The 22,371-nt window shown below is 37.7% G+C and overlaps 1 protein-coding gene across 1 annotated transcript in view; it reads left to right on the top strand.

The window, feature by feature from the left end:
• NDFIP2 (Nedd4 family interacting protein 2) overlaps positions 1 to 20,119 on the top strand; it is a 78,677-nt gene extending 58,558 nt beyond the window's left edge. Inside the window, exons 5-8 of the mRNA XM_043477914.1 lie at positions 6,819 to 6,943; positions 11,926 to 11,992; positions 14,673 to 14,778; positions 16,821 to 20,119. Of these exons, the coding sequence (XP_043333849.1) occupies positions 6,819 to 6,943; positions 11,926 to 11,992; positions 14,673 to 14,776 (296 nt within the window). The 3' untranslated portion in view covers positions 14,777 to 14,778; positions 16,821 to 20,119. The remainder of the gene's footprint in view (positions 1 to 6,818; positions 6,944 to 11,925; positions 11,993 to 14,672; positions 14,779 to 16,820) is intronic.
• The last annotated feature ends 2,252 nt before the right edge of the window (positions 20,120 to 22,371 follow it).

Here is a 22,371-nt window from a genome sequence, read left to right as displayed (position 1 = left end):
GTTCACAGAGTTACATGAAGAAGAGGAGAGGGAGGAGGGAGATAGTGTTGAGCAGGAGGAGAAAAAGGGGGACTCAAGAGGAGAGAGACAGATCTACGCAGTTGTCTGTTCCCAGAATGTTCTCCGTAGCCCAGACACCCACCAAGATTCACAGAATTGGATTGGGAAGAAAAGGGGAAAGGAGGAAATAGAGGTGTTCTGAGGTAGAAAACAGAGAGTCAAGATTGGGAGAGAATAATCAACACACTCCTGAGTAAAAATGGGAACTGAATATTGGATTCTTAAATGTTCACAATTTATATCATATATTGAAAAACAAAAATTAAAAATCTAGAGTAGAGATTAGACTCTTAAAAATACTATATTAAAAACAAAAACCAAAACACACACAAAAAAAATTTTTTAAATATATATGAAGTTCAGTTTAAAAAATAGGGCTTCTCTTTTTTTTTTTGGTAAGGTTATAGTGTATTGAAAATGAAAATTAAGGAGTAGTAGAGGAGTACTAGAGGACTTTAAAAGAAATAAGAGAAAAAGAAAAATAGAAAATAGAAGAGAAAAAGGAGAAAAAAAGAAAAAAAAAAAAGATTTTTCCCTAATTAAAAAAAACCTTAAAAATCTATGAAAATGAAAGTTAAGGAGTGATGGGGGAGTAATAGGGAATTTTAAAGGAAAATAAAAGAAAAAATAAAAAAGAAAAAATTAAAATTTTTTTTTTGGTTTCTTATTAAAAAAAAAAAAAAGTAAAAATATATCTAGGAATTTCTCTGGAGCTGTTGAGGTCAATGTCGGTTTGGCTCAGTTTCAGATATATCCTCGTTCCAGCTTACACTTAGGGATTTTAATCTGTTGCACCGGTCCCTTCTGAAGCGGTTCCGTTTGTTTATTTGGCTTCTGTTTGCCGGTTTCTTCAGAGCCTCATTTCCGCCCTGACACAGGCGGGCGGAGGTGGACTCTTATTCAGGTAGCTAGTTCTGTCGCGCTGCTGGGAGGGGCTGACGCTGCGGGGATGGGCTGGCGCTGCCGGGATGGGCTGGCGCTGCCGGGAGAGGCTGGCGCTGCTTTCTCGGTCTGCGCTGCTCAGGATCCCGGCTGCTCTATATGGAGCGCGCCGCGCGCAGCTCCCCTCGGGTGCTCCACAAAAGCGCGGAACAAAAGGCTGCGTCCGCTCTTGTGCCTTCCCTGTCAGAGCAGTCCAGGCAGCCAGGAGCTTGACAGGCGCACTTTCCCCGGGTGCGGTGCGCCCACTACCTTCCGCGGTCCCAATCTCGGTTTCCGCCGGCGTCAGTCGGGTGCATGCGCCTTCTGCCCTCCGCGTCCCCAGCCCCCGCCCCTGCCCCCGCCCGCGTAGGTCGGGTGCCTGCGCCCTGTGTCTCGCTGCGACCTGCTCCCGCCTCCGGCGGGTCTGGGCCGGTCCGCAGTCTGCGAGCTCTTCTCTGGACTTTCTCGGTCCCTTTGTTCTGCGAACGGCCGGCAGCGTGTTCGGCCGGTCAATTTTCTCTCTCTTCCCTGCTCTCCCACAGTTCAAGTTGGCAACTCACAAAAGCTCCCTCCGATTGTCCTCAGGGCACTCAGGCCCAGACCCTGCCCCAAACAATGCCGCCTGCTCCTCTCCGTGCGGCCCCCACTTGCTGGTGGCGGATGCGGGTGTCTGGAGCACTTTTCTGCTGAGAGTTGCTTTTAGGCACGTAATCTGTGGGTTTTATTTATTGTTTCCCTCCCAGTCAGGTTGCCCTCCTAGATTCAAACACTTCCCCCAGGCCCGACAGTGCGAGGGTTTCCCGGTGTCTGGAAACGTCCTCTAAAGACCCGCTTCCCGGGACGGATCTCTGTCCTTAGCTCTTTTGTCTCACTTTTTATCTTTTATATTTTGTCCTACCTCCTTTCGAAGACAATGGGCTGCTTTTCTGGGCGCCTGATGACCTCAGCTAGTGATCCGAAGTTGTTTTGTGAAGTTCGCTCGTTCAGATATTCTTTTGATGAATTTGTAGGAGAGAAAGTGGTCTCCCCATCCTACTCCTCCGCCATCTTGGCTCCTCTCTGTTCTGACTCTTAATTTGTCCTTCTGTGAAAGGGAATTAATTCTGATCTCGTTCTTCTTAAAAGGCTAATGTAAGGATCAAATGAGTTAATACACATGAAATGCCATGAGTTATGAGTGCTGTCAGTGAAGGTGGTGTTCGCCTTCCTCATCCTTAACTGAGACTTCACCTCTCAGTTCTAGTAAGTCATTTGATTGGCAGCCTTCTTTCAGATGCCATTCACCTGTAATTGAAGCAACACTAAGTGTACTTTACCAAATTTCCTGTGCTAATTTTCCTACTTCCCTGTTATTTACTCCCCCAAATCTTACTTTTCCACAGGAGTATAGCTTATATGAACCTGTTGCTTCTCTGGGTTCCATCTTGGGCCTTGCTGTGTTGGGAATAGGTGACCTCCACCTTTAAAAAAAAAAAAATATTGATTTATTTTGCTGTGCTCTGTCTTAGTTGCGACATGCAGGATCTTCAGTTTTCACTGCTGTCTGTGGGATCTTTTCAGTTGTGGCATGTGGATTTTTAATTGTGGTATGTGGGATCTAGTTCCCTGATGAACCATCTGCAAGCCAGGAAGAGAACCCTCACCAGAAATGGAATTTTCTGACTCATTGATCTCAGACTTCTGACTGGGAGTGTGGAGGCTAAGCCACTTGACCCGCAGGAAAGTCCCTTCTCTACACCTTTTAAGCTTCCTTGTTTTGTTCTAGCTCTCCAGTGGAACATGCGTGAATGAAGGTGGAGCTGAAAGAAAAGTATTCATGTCTTCTCTCTTAGGCATGTATTGATATCTGTTCACCTGTCTCTACTACGCATTCTTTCTTTTATGGATTTGACATACCTAAGGTTTAGTGTATGTTTGTTAAATCCTTTTCCTGACAATTCAGACATGCCTTAGCAGCACTCACGTTTTGGCACCAGGGACCAGTTTCATGGAAGACAATTTTTCCACAGACCAGGGAGGAGGGGGGATGGTTTTGGGATGATTCATGTATGTGCATTGCATTTATTGTGTACTTTATTTCAACTATTACATCAGCTTTACCTCAGATCATCAGGCATTAGATCCCAGAGGCTGGGGACCCGGTGAGGATCCAGAATGGAATGCCCTGCCCTTTCTGTACGTTAAAGACTTATCAGCTTTACTTTCTGTCTTATAGGCCAGAGGGCATAAAAAGTGAATCTGTCTGTGCTTCAGTCGTCACAGCTTCTCTGTTTAACTAGTGCATGTGTATGTGAAAGCAGTTAAAGGTGATTAAGTTACGTGTTTGTCTGTTCAGGCTGCCGTAACAAAATATCACAGACTGGGTGGCTTAAACAATGAAAATTTATTTTCTCACGGTTCTGGAAGCTAGAAGTCTGAGATCAGAGAGCCAGAAAATTTGGTTTCTGGTGAGGGTTCTCCTCCTGGCTTGCAGATGGCTGTCTTCTTGCCGTGTCCTCACATGGCCTCTTCTCTGCGTGTGCACAGAGAACTCCCTGCCGTCTCTGCCTCTTCCTGTAGGGACACCAGTCCTGTTGTATTCCGGCTTTACACTTATAACCTCAGGTACTCGTAACTCCCTCCCTAAAGGCCCTATCTCTACGTAAGTCACACTGCGGGGTTAGTACTTTAATCTACAAGTTTCGAGGAGGGTGCAGTTCAGTCAATAACAAATTGTATCACATGAGCACAGTTTATAGGAATTCACACCACTGGTGGAGACCATAAAGAAAACATGACACCTCATTAAGTACTTTTACGTCCTTTTGAATCTTGTTCCTCTTTGGGGCACAATGATATGTCTAGTAGATAGTGGTAGGTCTGATTTTGAAGAAACTGGACAGTGTTTAAATGCTTTTTTCCCCCAAAGCTAAACATATACATGCTCAATGGTAAAAAAAAAAAAAAATAACACTTTTGAAATATTTTGCTGTTTTGGATTTCTCTGTCAGTGCTTCCTGTTTTGATGTAGGAAGATACCTGTGATAGGAGGTACTTACAAAATGATAGAATGTTCATAGCACACTGGGATGGGATGCTCAGGACTGGAGGTATCTGTCCTCTGCCCCAGACCTCTCCTGCCTGCCCTAAGGGTTGAGGAAAGAAATACCTCAGCTTGTCATTAGCACGTATGTAGCAACCAGTTGGGAATCTCTGCTGCTGCTTGGTAATGTCAGTTCTTTAAATAGATATAAAACTGGTTTTGTTATCTGCTTTCCCCACAGTTAACACAAATATTAGCCAGTTAGGTAGAGAGCTGCTATATGCAATAGATTATTCTAGAACAATGGAAGTGTTCTATCTCTGTTGTCCAGTATGGTAGCTAAAATTAGAGAATAAACAAGCTTTATATAGTGTAGCTTCCCTGGTGGCTCAGATGTAAAGAGTCTGCCTGCAGTGCAGGAGGCCCAGGTTCGATCCCTGGGTTGGGAGGATCCTCTGGAGGAGGACATGGCAACCAACTCTAGTATTCTTACCTGGAGAATCCCATGGACAGAGAAGCCTGGTGGGCTACAGTCCATGGCGTTGCAGAGTTGGACACCACTGAGCGACTTCCGCACTTTCACACTTTATTTATAGTAGTGTCTCCTGAAGTGCTTTTGGCAGGAAAGATGGAACCTACTCTATAATGTGAAGAGATCGTTTTGTATGTATAGGGATGGTGGCAGACATTGTTTAGCAACCACCATGTGCCAGTTGCTGTGCTAAGCTTTTTACGTTCTTACTTAATCCTCTTATCAATCTCATGAAGTCGGTGCTTAAAGATCAGAGAACTGTGGCTCAACAGAAGTCAGCAGTGAGTCCAAGGTTGTACATCCAGTGAGTGAGTTGTGACTCAAACACAAGTCTCTTATTTCAGAATTCATTTTTCTGGCTATTGCATCACCATGTATTATAGCTTCCCATAAATGATCAAAAAGGCTGCATCTACAAAGTTTTAGGAAGGAAGAAATGATAGTAGTAGGGGCATTGCTTCAAAGAAATAGCCATTTCATTTGAACTTATCTTAAAGCATTTCCTCTATGTCTTTAAAATTTTGAAAAACCAGAAATTCTCTAGGTAATTTACTTTATTCTCTCTGGGGCTTAGTTGGAGATATTTAGGGTGAGAGGATGAGCTGTGAACAAGACTTACATTCAAGTTGGTCTTTAGTTTTATTATTATTATTGCTACTATTATGTGATATTGTTGATATCTTGAACATAAATATGGCACTCTGATTATATCTCAGGGACCTGGGATATAATCCCAGGTCAGAATGGTTTATGCTACAAATAATAGAAAACCCTCACTCAGCTGTTGTAAATAGTTAGGAGACTATCTCATAAAAGCAGAAGTCTCTGGATAAGCAGACCTCAGGCACAGACTGTGTCAGTGCTGTGGCTCTGCTTTGCTTTCTTCTTCACAAAAACAGTACACACACACACACACACACGCATGTGCACACAAACCCACCGACCTACCCGCCCATCATCTACCCATCCACTCCCTGCCCCAATCCACCCCAGCAGACTTGGAATGATGGTTTAGTTCTCAGGCTGATAGCAGGATCATGGCAGCAGTTTCAGGTATGATGATTAAATGTGACATCCAGTGGAAGAAGAAGGGCCTTTTCTTTTTCTTCTTCTTCCTTTTTTTAAAGCTTTTATTGTAGAAATTCTCAAACTGGATGAGAGTATATTAAACATCTCTGTAGGATTTCCTTGGTGGTCTAGTGGTTAAGACTCAGTCTTCCAGTGCAAGGGAGTGCAGGGTTTGATCCCTGGTTAGAGAACTAAGATCCCACATGCCTTAGGATGTGGCCAAAAATTTAAAATAAGCACACACAACATTGTAAATCAAGTCTGTTTCAATTTAAAAAATTAAACAAAGCATCTACATATCCATCGCCCAGCTTCAACAGTGATCAGTTTAGAGCTACTGTCATTGAGCCTAAATTCTATCCTCGCTCTCCTTGCTGTGTTTTTAAGAATGTTTTTCAGAAGTCCTATTTACAAAATAAAATCACTGGCAGGGGATTTGGGCCTCCTGTGTTTTTCCCAGACTACTCAGGACTCACCTTTGTGGGCTAAGTATGGGGTCCAGCCACCCCTTAAATACAGGATCTAAAGGTAGGTAGGTTCCTGGGAAGGGGAACCTCAGGTTTTGTTAGGTAGGAGGAGGCTGTGAACAATATTTGCTCCTGGAACATTAGTATAATTTATTTATTATTAAAATACATAATTTATTCAGCTTATCTTTAATACTGCTTTTTTAAAAAGCCAATTTGGTTGGCTGGTGTCTTAGACTAGACTTTTTGGGTAGGATTGCATGGCAGCCACATTGTGACTTAATTTTTAACTGGATTAAAATTACAATTTCACCTTTTGGGTTATAAGCTCTAAGGTATTGATTCTTGTTGACCAAACTGACAAGAAAGCAAGCTTCCCCATTTGTTAATGGATAGTAAACAACTCAGTACATTTGAAAAAGGTGGACTGTGGTCTGTAAGGAAGACTTAGTACAGAGTTAAAGAGAACTGCTGTTTCCTTTGAGCAGTGAAGTAGTATTTATATTCCACGAAGTAGTAGTGGTGTTAGTCACTCAGTCATGTCCTACTCTTTGAGACATGATGAACTGTAGCCTGCGAGGCTTCTCTGTCTGTGGAATTCCAGGCAAGGATACTGGAGGGCGTTGCCATGCCTTTCTCCAAGGGATCTTCCCAACCCAGGGATCAAACTCAGGTCTTCTGAATTAGGTCTCTGTTACTTTGTTTCCAGTATGTGGTCTTTTAAAAGAACTATTTCTCTTGCTTCCAGTGGCATTTATCTTCAACTGGCTTGGATTTTGCTTATCCTTCTGCATCACCAACACCATTGCTGGGAGGTACGGTGCCATCTGTGGCTTCGGGCTGTCCTTGATCAAATGGATCCTCATTGTCAGGGTGAGTGTCCTGATAGCCTCTACCACTTTTATCGCTAAAATCAAAGCACGTGAAATTCCCTGTGTGATTTGTAAATGTTCATTTTGTGTATTTTGTGTATATGAGTTCAGTTATTTTGAGACTTATTCTTAACTTCTATCCTTAATTATTATAGTGATCTCTGTGGTGAGAACATTTTCTGACTGCATTGTATGAGAATTTGTTAGTATGTGAAAAGAACTTTGAAATCAGATAAATTTGAGTTTGAATTTCATCATTTTTATATCATTGTTCTGACTTTTAAGTTTTTAAATTGTTCAGAGTGTTAGTTTCTTCATGATAGATAATAGGCACCTTTCAGTATTTCCGTGAGCTGTGAACAGGACATAATCTGAGTACCTTGCCCAGTTACTGCACAAGTACATGGGCTCAGTGAATCCTGGCTGCCACTATTGTGATATAGCGTAGGTCTGCCTGGACTTAGTTAAAATGTAAACATTTCCATTGGCTAGTGAAATTATCACAGATTTAAATGTTTTCTTACTCTTTCTTTTTGGTGACATTAAGAGGTAAAAAAGTGTTAGTTGCTCAGTTGTGTCAGACTCTTTGAGACCCCATGGACTGTAGCCCACCGGCTACCTCTGTCCATGGGATTCTCCAGGCAAGAATACTGGAATGGGTTGTAATGCCCTTCTCCAGGGGATCTTCCCGACCTAGGGATCAAACCTGGGTCTCCTGCATTGCAGGCGATTCTTTACCAACTGAGCCACTCGGGAGGCCCCCAAGAGTAAAAGTACACGCCTTTAAGGTAGTTATTAGAACTCATCTTTTTTTCCTTTATGGGCTTCCCTTATAGTTCAGTTGGTAAAGAATCTGCCTACAATGCAGGAGACCCCGGTTCGATTCCTGGGTCGGGAAGAATCCGCTGGAGACCTTCTCAGGTCTACCCACTCCAATATTCTTGGGCTTTCCTTGTGGCTCAGCTGGTAAAGAATGCTCCTGCAATGTGGGACACCTGGGTTCGACCCCTATGTTCCATCTAAGCCTTTCTTCTCATTTTCCAGTTGTTTCTGGAAATCACCCTCTGTCTCCCTCATGTCATTTACAAAATGATGTGTAGGGAGATAACAGTAACTTCTTTTCTTTCTCCCATCTCAGCAAAAAAAAAAATTTTGTAACCATTGCACAGGCAGTGCTGCTGTCAGCATGATCTTCCCCCAGCTCTTTTCCTTTGCCTCTTGAAGGCCCCTTTGGCTCCTTTTTACAAGGATTTTCCCCTGGTTTCTCCAGCTAGGAAAGTGGCTTTGTTAATTAGTTACTCATATTAAAAGTAACCCACACATTTAAATGCTATATACAATTAATAAAATATATACTTTCCACAAATCATGTATATTTAAACAATGACTTCTAATTGAATGAGTCAAGTCCTCCTGAAATTTTCAGTAGAACCACATACTAATATGTCAGCTTCAGTGCTTCAGACACTTCATTTACGCACCTGCATTATCAAATATCTTAAGAAAATCACCCATTACAAAAATAATAAAACTGAATTTTATGTGTTTTTTCATTATTTTTAAACTTATTTTATTACTTCCCAGGGTTTCAGTAATCTTGTCAGACCATGTCTCTGTTCAGACCAGATTATAGGCTGTAGTTATTAAACAGTCCCAGATTCTTGGTGGGACCTGCAGACTGGCTTCTTTTAAGGTGATTAAAACCTGACCATTGTAAGAACTGCCCCCTGGCTGTTCCTTGTTTTAATTTCATTTGAAAAATGTAAAGTAGGTTCTCACCACAAGCATAAATCTGTTAGGTGTTATGAGGCATGCAGAGATAAAGAGACAGTCCTTGCCCCTGCATAAGTTACTAGTAGGAAAAACTCAAGAGTTGGAACTAGATAATCTAGTCCAACCCTGGTTATGTTAGTAATAGAATTAATGACTATTATTCAAATGGGATTTCTTGTCTGAGTCACAGAAAGTGGAAAATGATTTGACTTTCTCAGTTTTCCTAAGGTTATTGAATTGCTAGTATCATTCTAGAACATAAAAAAGAAATCAATGCATTATATGCAGTGTTTGACTTTAGTATATGAAGCCCTAATTCTCTCATGCTGCTGCTGCTGCGTCGCTTCAATCGTGTCCGACTCTGTGCGACCCCATAGACGGCAGCCCACCAGACTCCGCCGTCCCTGGGATTCTCTAGGCAAGAACACTGGAGTGGGTTGCCACCTCCCTCTCCAATGCATGAAAGTGAAAAGTGAAAGTGAAAAGTGAAAGTGAAGTCGTGTCCGACTCTTCGTGACCCCCATGGACTGCAACCCACCAGGCTCTTCCATCCATGGGATTTTCCAGGCAAGAGCACTGGAGTGGGTTGCCATAATTCTCTCATGGAACCCCAGATTGCGAAGGAGTTAAGATTGTCTCCTCATCAACTCCAGTTAGTGTGATGAGATGGGACCTTAAATTCAAAAACTTTGGAGTTTCTCAAAGTTTTGTAAGGAATTTAATAGCATGAAGTTTAATCCCTGGGACTGTTTAGTTTCCCTTTAAAATACCTTTACTGCGTTAAGGTTAGTGTTATACCTGTAGTGTATATTGAGAATTGATATAAGAAAAGGATTTTTTTTTTTTTTTAAGAAAAGGATTTTAAGGAATTTTCTGTTTTAAAATAGTAGTTGCCATTCAGTGAGCACTTACTGTGTTCCAGGTATGATTCATTATAAACACCGAATAATCCTGTGTCATCAATGATGCTGGAGACAGGCTACCCATTTTATTGATGATGAAACAGAATAAAAAGTCTAATAGCTTGTTGAGTGTCCCACAGTTTGTGGATTAGAATCTAGCTTGACTTCCGTTTGGTGCCTGCTTTCCTAATTTTGTACTGCCTCTGTAACTTTGACTGTACTTTGACTTTTGTTACAATGCTCCAAGCAATAAATTCTCCTTGAAGTTCAGTGCTGAGGGAAAGGTTTTTTCCTAAAAGCCTGGCATTTCCTTTTATTAGATAATAAGTAATTTATAAATCACATTGCTGCTTTTCTTTTTGTTTTTGAATCGCTGTGAGCCTCACATTTACTGTAAATATGTTTAGCCCAAGATTCTCTCCAGGGCTTTTAATGTTTTTATTATTTGTTTAAAATTGCATATATATTTTGTTAAAAGCTGACAATTCCTTTTAAAAGTAGACAGGAAGTAAACAAAATACAGGTGTCATATTAACAAAATAAAATCATAATTATTTCAAAAATTTAAATCAGATAAATTCTTACTGTTGGTTAATTTATTTTCCAAAATTTGATTTCTTGCAGCCTGTGGTTGACTACTAAATATGAGTTATTAAAAAACCCCAAACACAACTTGACTGAGCCCTCTGATTTTTTTAGTATTTTGAAACATGTTTGAAAACTTACTAATGAGCCCCGAAGCTTATTAGTTTATTCTTTTTATATAGTGAGTTTTTCCCTTTGACTTCAAAATGAAGATAATTATATTCTTTACTTGGGAACAGATAAAGAACAGCTGCAGGTCGATACTTCTGGTGAAGAATTACATTGTTCTTTTCTGGTTGCCTCTTGTTGGGGGTATTATATATTAAATATATTTTAAGGTATCTAAGAATTAGAAAGGTAAAAATGTATGGTTTTAGTTCTTTATTCCTTTTGTCCTTATAATCTCTAAAACCTATATGAAAGCCTTTTGTTTCTTATTAATCATTTGATTAAAAAGTAATGCAGCTGTCCTACTTTATAAGCTGTATTTTCACAGTTTTCCTATTCTTCCTTCATTGTACATATTTTAAAGGTGTAGGAATACATGGGCTTTGTATCTATAATGGGACTTTGAAATCTCTATTCTTTGAAATTTCTCAGACTCAGAGCTGAGAACTTAGATCATGGTTCATATATTATAAATACTTCCTGGGAAAATATTTTAAAAGCTTTAAGAAACATTTAGATACCCTTTAGTGGATGTGCTTTCCCACACAGTAACATTATTTTACAGTTTGTAAGTGTTTTTGTTCTTACCAAACCTGTAATATTTTTTTTTTAATCTTTTGTGGAAATTACCAATGAAAAGTTGGAAATAATTACTTACAAATTTGGAAATAGATACATCTGAGGACAAACATGCTTTTAACAAACTCATTTTTGGTTAAATTCAGGTTGGAGACTGGTAGAAACAGAGTAGATGAAACAAACAGGAAAATGAGACAGATTTACAAAGAAAACTTGTAAAATCGTCAAGTCCACAATCAAATCAAGGCAAAGATGCCTGTGTTCAGTGTCATCAAACCCTGCCTTCCATCTGTCTGTTCACATTCTCATTTCACAGAGAATTTAAACGCTGTCTGCCGCGGCCACTGGTAGGAGCTGTTGAAATGCCACTTCAGGGTTCCTGTAGCTGTTCTCAGCTCACTGTTGGGAACTGAATGCTGGAGCACCTAGCTTGAAAATAAAAGAGACTCTAATGAGTTGGGGGTCTTTCTGTGCCTAGTATTCTTGGCAGTGGTTAACAGTAGGGGGGTGCAGAAGGTCGAAAGCTCTTCTTTCTAGAGGTCAGCAGAACATCCCCATCTGATAAGATTAAACTAATGTGGCTTTTGGTGTTAATATCTAAAGCAGCGGGTTGCTGTAGTGTGTTTGGGATGGCAGTTGTGGCTTTGGGAGATTATGAGAAAAGAACTGACATGTGAACTCTTTAATGAGAAAAATGTTGGATTTGGTTACATAGCACTTATCTTTCTTCCTTACAGGCAGTTTGAAACTGATTTTTATTTCTTAAATATTTTGCATAAGTTTGTTTGCTGATAAAAAACTTCTCAAAGTTTTTTTTTCTCAAATAATTTTGTGTAATTTTTTTCTTTTCTCTCTTTCTTTTTGTGCTGTTTTATGTGCTGATGATTATTTGTATTATTTCTGAAACTGAGGTTAATCTATGATTTTCAAATTTAGATCCATAAATACAGTAAATATATTTATGTTCATTCCATAGTTTTCTGATTATTTTACTGGATATTTCAATGGACAATACTGGCTTTGGTGGATATTTCTTGTACTTGGTAAGTTTATTCTTAATGCATTTCAGTATGACTAATTTGCATTTAGTTTAACTTTGGTATTTCCTAAAATTGTAAGATGTAAGTATACTGTGTTATTTACATGAAAGAAAAATTTTCTGTTGAAAAATTCTCATATCCAAACACATGTCATCTTGGCTATCCAGATAGTTTTACATAACACTCTGGTTTCTGATTTAAAATTCAGAGCCTGTCAATTTAAAGAATCAGTGGTTAAATGGTAACTGAACACTGCTAAACTTGAAAATAATAAGATGATTAAAAAATAATTGCCTTCAGCATTTATTTTGGAAAATAGACATGCGTGATTTTCTTTTAATGATCGTAGGAAATGTTGAGAGGAGGCTAGTTGGATATTCTACCTATTCTTTTATTTTTGGATCATTGAAACATTCTTTACACTTTTGAAGTGCACTCTGCATTAATCATTAATCAGTCAGGCGTAAGGGAAGGGTTCATGCTTAATGATCACAGTGCTTCTGTTGAGTTTTCTTCTTACCAGGCGTATCGTTTATTAATATTGATGAATTTTATGGATTTCCAATCTGTGTTTCCTTGTGTTTTCCTCTTTAGATGTATGATAATTAAGTTAATCTTAAAATCACATTATATTTGTAATCCACATTTCAAATTTATTTACCAACATGAAAAATACGTGTTGTTTCTCTTTAGGTTTAAGAGTCCACATTTCTGTAGTAAATTACTTGTACTGGAAAACAGCACTTCAGTAGGTGGCAGTGTTCTCCTGGCATTTTTATTTAGTCCTGCTGTTTTATCTGTAGGATTTTTCAGGAAACAAAATCTTAGTGGTCAGCAAAGGTCACTAAAGAGCCTAGATTCTTTCTCTGATAATTATAGTGAAATTATTTCAATTATTTGTATATCTCTTGTGATTTTGTTGGGGAGTCTGATTGGACAAAAGTTTAACCAGTTTTTTTTGTCTTGTTAATTGTTTTCTGACTGATTCTGTGCTTGACTGAGTTTCTTACTCAAAAGTGAAAAAATTTATAATGTCTTTTAGGTGTTTAAGCACATTGAGTGAGATAGTTGCTTATAAATATTATTAGGGGATTGAAGAGTCTTATGAAGGCAACCGTGGAACACAGTAGAATGCAGGCGCAGCCCCAGTTCCTCATCAGAGCCATAATCTAGCATTTAGGGGAATGTGAAAGCTTAATCCGTGATGGGAATGTTGCTGTCACATACCCAGAAGAATGTTGCGCATACCCCAGAACGCTGAGAAACCATAGCTGCTGCTTGATTGGTTTCTAGGTGGGAATTGGCTAATTTTGGAAAATGCCTGAGCAGAGCAAAATAGGTCTTAGCAACAGCAGCTTCATAGACTACAGAAGGGATTTCACAAATAATTTTGGTTTACATTTTCCAGTAATACTTTTATGTTTGGATCACAATGTCATTATCTTTGAACAGCATCTGGAAGGGCATAAGGGCGGAATTCAGAGTGGGAGTCACACAGGGAAAAGAGGATATGGGAAGCAGATGGGATCAGATTTGGGTGAAATTTATACCACTTGTTTTAAGTCATTATTTGTGTCGCTCTTCTGTCTTCTGTCTCTAATTTATTGTAACCATGCTTCTTATTTTAGGGCTTCGATTATTGTCTTAGAATTGGGTTACAAATTTCATTTGAGACTTTGAATTTAAACTGACAGGCTTGTCCTCCTGGTGAGGAAAGTTCCCTAAATACGTATCATCTGCTTCTTGCCCCAACTCTACTTCACCCCCTTATTACCTGGTTAAAAATTTACTAGAGTTAATAAATATTTCCCTTAGAATTGTATGCTTAAGTACATCAAAGACTTCACTAATAATGGTGATGCTTTTGACACTTAGCTGATATTTTTCATCTGAAACTTTGAGACATTTCACGGGCTTTATCAATTACTAAAGATGTTTCTGATGTAAATGGTTATTATTTAAAAATACTGTTTTATAGAGGAGAACACTAAAATAGAAGCTGTATCTCAAATCATTCAAGAACTCACTAGAGTGCCTACTTGCAAAGTCTCCTGTATTGATTTTTCTCAAATTTTTTTATTATAAATTAATCTACTGTTATTACTTGGAAATAACTAATAATTGAATTATTTATGTAATGTATGTATCTCTAAATATAGATTTTGCAGATGACAGGCACCTGATCTGGCCAGACAGGCTTATTACTGGTTTTATCCTACAATTGTTAGCAATTACATATACTGCATATGTTCTCTGTTGAATACTTTATATCAGTAAATATGTCTTAGTTTGCTTAATCATTATAGTGATTTAAAACTTTCATGTAAAATGGGGTTTCTATGAGTTGAATCAGTTTAAACACATTAGGTAGCTTTCCTTGTTAAAAAAATACTTTTATAAGTGTGTGTTTTTGTGTAAGTTAGGACTTTGATGGCTAGATTTGCTTTACTTTAGATACATCTAGGCTTAACAAATTGAAAGAATTTGGAGGTAGCAGTTAAATTTTATTATATTTCCTTACAATAGAGCTACCATTATAGTGTAAAATGTGGATTGAATGGAATCCTACACATTAAATTCCTTCGACCAAGAGGGCCTTGTTTGTAATTGTCTATTTCATATTTATCATGTCCCCTTTCTAGTTGTAAGAGCATAATATATCCATATATTTCAACCTCCTCAGGCCTGCTTCTTTTCTTCAGAGGATTTGTTAATTATCTAAAAGTCAGAAACATGTCTGAAAGTATGGCAGCTGCTCATAGAACAAGGTATTTCTTCTTATTATAGAGGTAAGAAATATTAATATATTAACTGTTTATTCCCTTTGTATTCAGATTCACCCCATGCATTTGTTGTTTAGTCGCTAAGTTGTGTCTGACTCTTTTGAGACCCCATGGACTATAGATCTCCAGGCTCCTCTGTCCATGGAATTTTCCAAATAAAAATACTGGAGTGAGTTGTCATTTCCTCCTCCAGGAGATCTTCCCAACCCAGGGATCAAACCCTTGTCTCCTGTATTGGCAGATGGATTACTTTACCACTGAGCCACCAAGGAAGCCCTTCACCCCATGCACATTAAAGCTTAATGTGTACTCATGTTGTTTACTCAAATTTAGCATTTTTAATAGATTTTGAATACTGTTAAAAGTATTGAAATTTTAAAAATTGCAAACTTTTAAGATAACTTCCATTTAAAAAATTGAATTTCATTACATTTTAGTTTTTAAAAAAACACATTATGAGTAAACTAAAACTTTAAATCAGACCTTTAAATTTCTGTTTAGAGCTTGGCTACAGGTTGTACATGAAGTAACCACCAGCTCAGCATCTAAAGGCTTGAAAAACAGAATATGACAAAGCACTTACACAGAAAGAATGGACATTTTGCATCAGTGTGAATTTCACACAGATATCTGCAGGCTAAAACAGACAAATAAAAAACCAAATCTGTGACTGAAAAGCAATTTGCCATACACTGATCTTTTTTTTTTTAAACTTTATGATTTGTTGAGGTTTAGCTGATTAACAATGTCGTGATAACTTCAGGTGGACAGCTAACATATACGTGTCCATTATCCCTCAAACTCCCCTCCCATCCAGCCTGCTACCCAACAATGAGCAGAGTTCCCTGTGTTATACAGTAGGTCCTTGTTGCTCATCCATTTTAAATATAGCAGTGTGTACCTGTCCATCCCAAACTCCTTAACTGTCCCTTCCCCCTGGCAACCATAGAAGAGATGTCATATGATGTTACTCCTTCTCTGACTTACTCCACTCAGTATGACAATCTCTGCGTCCATCCATGTTGCTGCAAATGGCATTCTTTTTAATGGCTGAGTAATAGTCCATTGTGTATACGTACCACATCTTCTTCACCCATTCCTCTTTCAGTGGACATTTAGGTTGCTTCCATGTTTTGGCTGTTGTAAGCAATGCCATGTGCTGATCTTAACAAACTGGATCAAGGAGTAAAGATTGTGCAAAGAAAATAGCTCTGTTACTGTTTTCTTAACGTGTACCAGTTTATATCAACAATGAAGGCTACAACTTGAATAAATGGAAAAATAAAGAAATGAGCAGAGATTGTCTTACTAGTTATCAAGTAAGTTTCTGGAGGCTCTGTGTATAGTACAGGCATGCATTTATTGTGCGGCTAGTAGATCTTCAGTGAAGAGACCTCATACCTCGCTGTAGTACTTTAAAAGCAAGTACTATACACTTCATTGTTTTGAACTTTTCAAGTATTTGAACTGCGTAAGCCAAAGGTCTACTAAAACACTTAACTTCCTGATGTGTCTCCCAAGTACAAGATGTTTCAAGGTTGCTATGATTAAGTATACATAAATTATATGGTTTGTGATTTGCTTGCTTAAATTTTGTGCTTATATGACTGTTATATAAGCTAACATAATTTACTTAATTCTGCTGAAGATGATTGCAGTTGCATTTCTGGATTGTACTTAAGTATTATTTTAAAATTTTCCATTAAGGTTTCTTCCTTCCCCTTGAAGATGTCACATTTTCTCTTTAACTTGTCTACAGTGACCTTAAGAGTTTGTAATTTTACTAATTTAAATGATATTCTGTGAATATTCAGTGTGATTATCTTGTTTGCCTTTTCAGGAGTTTAAAATTTAATGTAAATATTTTTTAGATGCTCTCCTTTAGAAGGTTACTTTAGAATATATTTTGATCTGGGCTACTTCATGTCATTCTTACCAAAAGGCTATTATGTTCTTGATGTCATACTATAAAATGGGTTTTCATTGTACTATCATTTGGATAATTGCAACTTAATACATTTTAAGACTAATTCTCTCTCTGTCCCTAGACTGCATCGACCAGACATTCCTTTCTTACATCAATGTGAAATTTCCAGGTCATCTGTAAACCTGCAACTTTAATAGGATAGAAGACTACTAAACACAGAAGACAAATTAGTGAAGAAAAGATAGAGCTTCAAAATTGAATGGCAGAGTGGTTTATGCTTAAAAGCCATTTCTGTTCATTCTTTTAAATATTTATGTTTCATTAGTTTTGCACAGTTGCATATGTGCCCATTCAAAAGATTTGCATATACTTGAAAGAAACCATACAGTTCTAGCAGTGAAGTCCAGTCACATTTGATTAATCAGTGTTTGATATAATTGAAAGAGTTGAGTGATAAACAGTCTTCCAGCATGTAAATGCCATTGACTTCTGACCTGACATTCAGTATAATAAACATGAAATTATTAACCATGTCAGATGCTTTAGTTTGTGGCTCTCAGATTTATCTAATAACTCTTCACAGGAAACATTCTTTGTTATATATAAAGTTTTTTTGAAGCCTGCAGTGCTGATTATTAGAAGGGATTTGTCAGACTTTTGAACATGATAGTTATATCATTATTTAGCGAAACTTTCTGTAAATAACCATGCAAACCATGCATAAATTACTTTCTGCATTGTTTTCTTAGAAATTGTATCTAGGTATCTTTTCCTTAATTTTAATTTAAGTGGACTTAATATATTTAGAAAATTTCGATGTTAAAGATAGTTTTAGGACAAATTTTAGAAAACGTGGGTATGCCACATTTCCTTTATAAGAAAATCTTTTTTTTTAAAGGGACATGCTAACTTTGGGGATTCTCAAATGAGAAGCTTGGTTTTTAGCATTGTCCATCTTATAGATTCTTAGAGGAAGAGATTGTATTAGATATTATATTTATTTCATTTAAGACATTTTTGAAAATTAATTTTCTGAATAAGATATTCTCGTTTGCATTTTGCCTTTTAAAATACCAATAAAAATATCTTTCAGTATCATTGTAATGTTTTTTTCCTTTAGATGTTTAGCTTAGCAAATAAAAACTTGTGCTTTTAATATCTTCTTGCTTTCTGATTGTAAGGTTAACTTGTAAAAATCATTTCCTGAATCGAGATACATGAAATATTTGTTTTCAAGTTATGGAAATGTGTCTGTGGAGTATAGGGGTGTGAGTGTTGCGAGAGTGTATATGAATATGTATTATTACAACTGGAATCGATTTTGCATTCATAAGCTACTACATTCTGCAAATCATTTTATGGTTCATCTGTCTTCTTTTCAGTTATATCTTTGCTTTTGAATGCCAACATTAAAAATTACCTTTTAAACTTAAAAATCAGTTAATACAACTATATAGAACATTTAAAATAGATTGCTTGTTTATTATTAGACACCAGCTACTAAAAGATACATTTAAAACTATTCAGGGTCATTTTCCACTTCTGAAAAAATAAAATTTATTATGCTTTATAACTTTTTTGTATTTCTCTGTGTTTTCTCATTTACTTCATTGTCTTTGGTAAATTAAACATGCCATTTTGTTTTTCTGAGCTTCCTATTTTTTGTTTCCATCATTTATTCTCCCCCCCTGCATAACCTTTTTATTATTGATTAAAGTATCTTGAACCCTTGATTATTGATTAAGGTACCCTTTAACAATAGACTGGGATAAAGAAAACAAAATATTTGATTTAGTTGCCTGAATTGGAAATTAATTAGAATTTATTTATAAGAAATGTGAGCTCATGTTAGAAGTTTTTATTGCGTATTAATTTCCTATAAACCTATACTTTGTAATAGTTTTTAAATGACATTAAGCTATGATACAGAGTAAGTTAAAATTACTAGATCATCTATCAATATACCAATTTATTAAATTTTTGTTTTTGTGATCTTAATACTTGGTTTATGCATGTAGATGTTGACCTAACATCAAAACTTCACTTTTTGTTTTGATTTTTTCCTCCACAAACCTGTAAGATTCAAGTGTGTTGTTACTTAATCCTCTTTAATTGGTAGAGTTCATTGGTAGTCTTAAATCTCATCATCCAGTCAGGAGACTCAGAATATTCTTTTCGAAAACAGCATTCTCTCCTGGATTTATCAGATCCTACACACTTCCCTTCATTTCCTGTGAGCTTGGACAGCATAGCTGCTGCTACGTTTTGGAGACACTTAACCGCCTTTGCACTCTGCCTTAAATAAATTAAAAATCAGAATCCTTGTTAGGGTACCTGTGAACAATTTTTGAATGAATGTGAACTGGAGCTTGGAAGCTAATACAAAAAAAAATGTATTACCTTATTTCTGTTATATTTGAAAAAGCTCATTATGACCAGAAAAATCCATCTTTATGTTTTCATGAGAAAAAAAAAAAAAAGCCTAAATTTAAGTAAAAATACATTTTCTATACAGTGTGTCCAGGATACATTTTAGGAATTTAAAACGCAAATTCTATTATACTTGGTTAAAATGAAAATCTCTTTTTAATAGAAAGGAAATAATTTCTTTTTGAGTCTATATTTTATTTTGAGTCTGTAAGCTATATCCCATGCCTTTGAAGGTCATAAATGTTAACCTGTTAAGACAATAATCACTAATATTTCAAGCAAAACTGCTAATGACAGGAAAAGTGGAGTTCCAAAGGTCTAGTTGGAGAAGAATTCAGGGTTTCTTAATTTACCACAATTTTTTTCCAACTGGTCTATCCACATAAAGCACAAAGGTAATGATAGTGCATCTGGTAACTGTATTTAACTAGAGTGACATATATCCTGAGTTTGCTCATAACAGACCTGGTTATTACTATTTCCTGAGCTTAAATTGTGCCTCCTCTCTCATAAGTGTCCTAATTTGGAGGAGAATTTGTATGATCACCCTGTATATAACTCTCCACTGTATTGAGAAGTGACTGCCTAAACCTACTGCCTTGAGAGAGGGAACTGCAGTATTAGGGCAGGAGTCAATTACTGTTGTCACAGCCTTGCCTAGACACCTGTTAGGCCTGTAGAAGATATAGTACATATATTTTTTTTTCCTTTTTTTGTTTTTGTTTTTTAATAGAAGTTGTATTGAAATGATTCCATTTATGGTAAATAGTAAACAGTGAGCTTTTTTATGTTTAAACTGCTGTTAAATTGTTTTTTTGTTAATTCTTCAAATAGTCATGAAATATGTGTATTATTTTTTAAAACTTCATTCTTGATAAAGTTCATCTGTTAGATGATAATGTGCCATTATTGAATGTCCTTTCCCATATATAGAACATGTTAATATGTGTTTTACTTGTTAATAAAGTTCAGTAAATGTGGAACTGTGAACCTGTCATGCATCCTTTTGAAAATCAGTTTGATTGACAATATATTAGCAACACCTTGGCCTCCCAAAATGTTCATTTGCTTGAACTTACGTTACATGGAAAACAACTGGCATGGAATTAGGTTGGAGAGTGAGTAATTTGTATATTGGGAGATAGGTTTCAGTTTAATTTTAATAAATGCAAATAACTTATGTTTATTTCTGCTTTGCAAAAGATTAGTGGTCACCATAGATCAGACCTGCTTATGGGTATATTCTCATTAGGGAAAGAAAGGAAAGGAAAGTGAAGTCACTCAGCCGTGTCCGACTCTTTGCGACCCCATGGACTGTAGCCTTCCAGGCTCCTCCGTCCGTGGGATTTTCCAGGCAAGAGTACTGGAGTGGGTTACCATTTCCTTCTCCAGGAAATCTTCACGACCCAGGGATCGAACCAAGGTCTCCCACATTGCAGGTAGACACTTAACCCTCTTAAGCCACCAGGGGCATACGACCTAAAATGCAACCTACCCTGTAGTTAGTTAGAAAAAAAAGAAAAAAACTCATTCCCTACTTCATCAAAGTTAAAAGAAAAATGTTTATTTAGAGCTCAGTATGTTTTCTTGTTTTCACTTTTCTTGATGTTTTTAACTTAGCTTTCAATTTTTGTTTGATTTTGAGAGGTTGAGCTATATGATTTTAAAAACCCCACTTGGTTTTCATGGAAACCAGTGAAACATCCAGCAGCTAAATAAGGAAGTTGTTGTTATCATAGTTGCTTAGTCACATCCAATTCTTGCGACCCCATGGACTGTAACTCTCAGGCTCCTCTGTCTGTGGGATTTTCCAGGCAAGAATACTGGAGTGGGCTGCCATTTCCTTCTCGACGGGATCTTCCCGACCCAGGGATCCAACACGCGTCTCCTGTAGTGGCAGGTGGGTTCTTTACCACTGAGCCACCAGGGAAGCCCCAGATAAGGAAGAGATAGAGTGATCGCCCCTTTAACCGCTGAGATTATAGCACACCCAAGTCCCATACTGGTTCACAAGACCTTTTATAGATATAATTTTCTTTGTTTGTTTTTGGCTGTGCTGGGTCTTTGTTCCTGTGTGGGCTGCTCTCTGGTTGGTACGTGGGCTCCTCGCTTCCGTGGCTGCTCTTGTGGAGTTAGCGGCTCTGGAGCACGCAGGCTTCAGTAGTTGCGGGTCCCGAGTGCTAGAGCACAGGCTCAGTGGTCATGGTGCACGGGTTTAGCTGCTCTGCGACATGTGAGATCTTCCCAGAGGAGGGATTGAACCCGTGTCCCCTGCATTGGTAGGTGGATTTTTTTTTTTTTTTTTAAACCACTGAGCCATCAGGGAAGCCCCTGGTTCACAGAACCTTGGAGGCAGTTTTCCTCTCTCTCAAGCTTCCAAAACAAAGCCATTTGTATTACATTCCTCCTCCTTTCATGTTTAAAGTCAGTGTTTTACCCTTAGTGACACTGGTTATCCCTCCTTAAAGCTGTGTCATCTTGTAGCTTTACCAGAGCATCATGAGATCCGCAAGTAAGACCAAAGTTTGTCCAAAGCTCAGAAGAAACCTGGAGGGCAGCCTCTGCTCTCAGAATGTGAAAAGCAACAAACTACCCTGTTGGAAAGTGTGAACTCTTCAGTGGAGGTATAAGAACAGTACTTGTGCAGGAATCCCTAGTGTAGAAATGCATTGTTTCTTTTCCATCAAACTTAGCTTCTCAGCCATCTAAATTCCTACATAGTGATTTGGTTTTACTAACTGTGGCATTTGGGCTCTAAAATTTTAATTGCCATTTTATTCATTCAGAGAGAAGACCTGCAGATCATTAATTGCTAGCAAGCATTGATGACCACTCATCCTAATATAATAGATGATGAGAAAGGAAGTGAAATATCACTTCTTAAATCCAGGCTTTTAAAATGATGATTACTATGGAAAGCATCAGTTTACCTAATTAATGAACTTTCCCCTCCCCCCAAACTGGATAAAATCAAACAAAAGTTTAATAATAGGTAAACATTGGAGAGACCCAGGAAAACTACGTAACTCGCCAAAATGGCAGAAATCCTCACCTTAAATCTTCAGCTGCAAGTTACATACTTTTAAGAGACAACCAAGTCATAAATTTCCCTGACTCTACAGGATGTCCAGGGGTGAATTCCTGATGGAATGATTCTTGGAACCTTTCTTTAGAGCTGTAATTGTTAATCAGTATGTGTGTTAGTCACTCAGTTGTGTCCAACTCTTTGTGACCCCATGGAC

Source organism: Cervus canadensis, chromosome 9 (assembly GCF_019320065.1).
Source record: "Cervus canadensis isolate Bull #8, Minnesota chromosome 9, ASM1932006v1, whole genome shotgun sequence".
NCBI lineage: Eukaryota > Metazoa > Chordata > Mammalia > Artiodactyla > Cervidae > Cervus > Cervus canadensis.
This window is presented reverse-complemented; position numbering and strand designations above follow the sequence as displayed.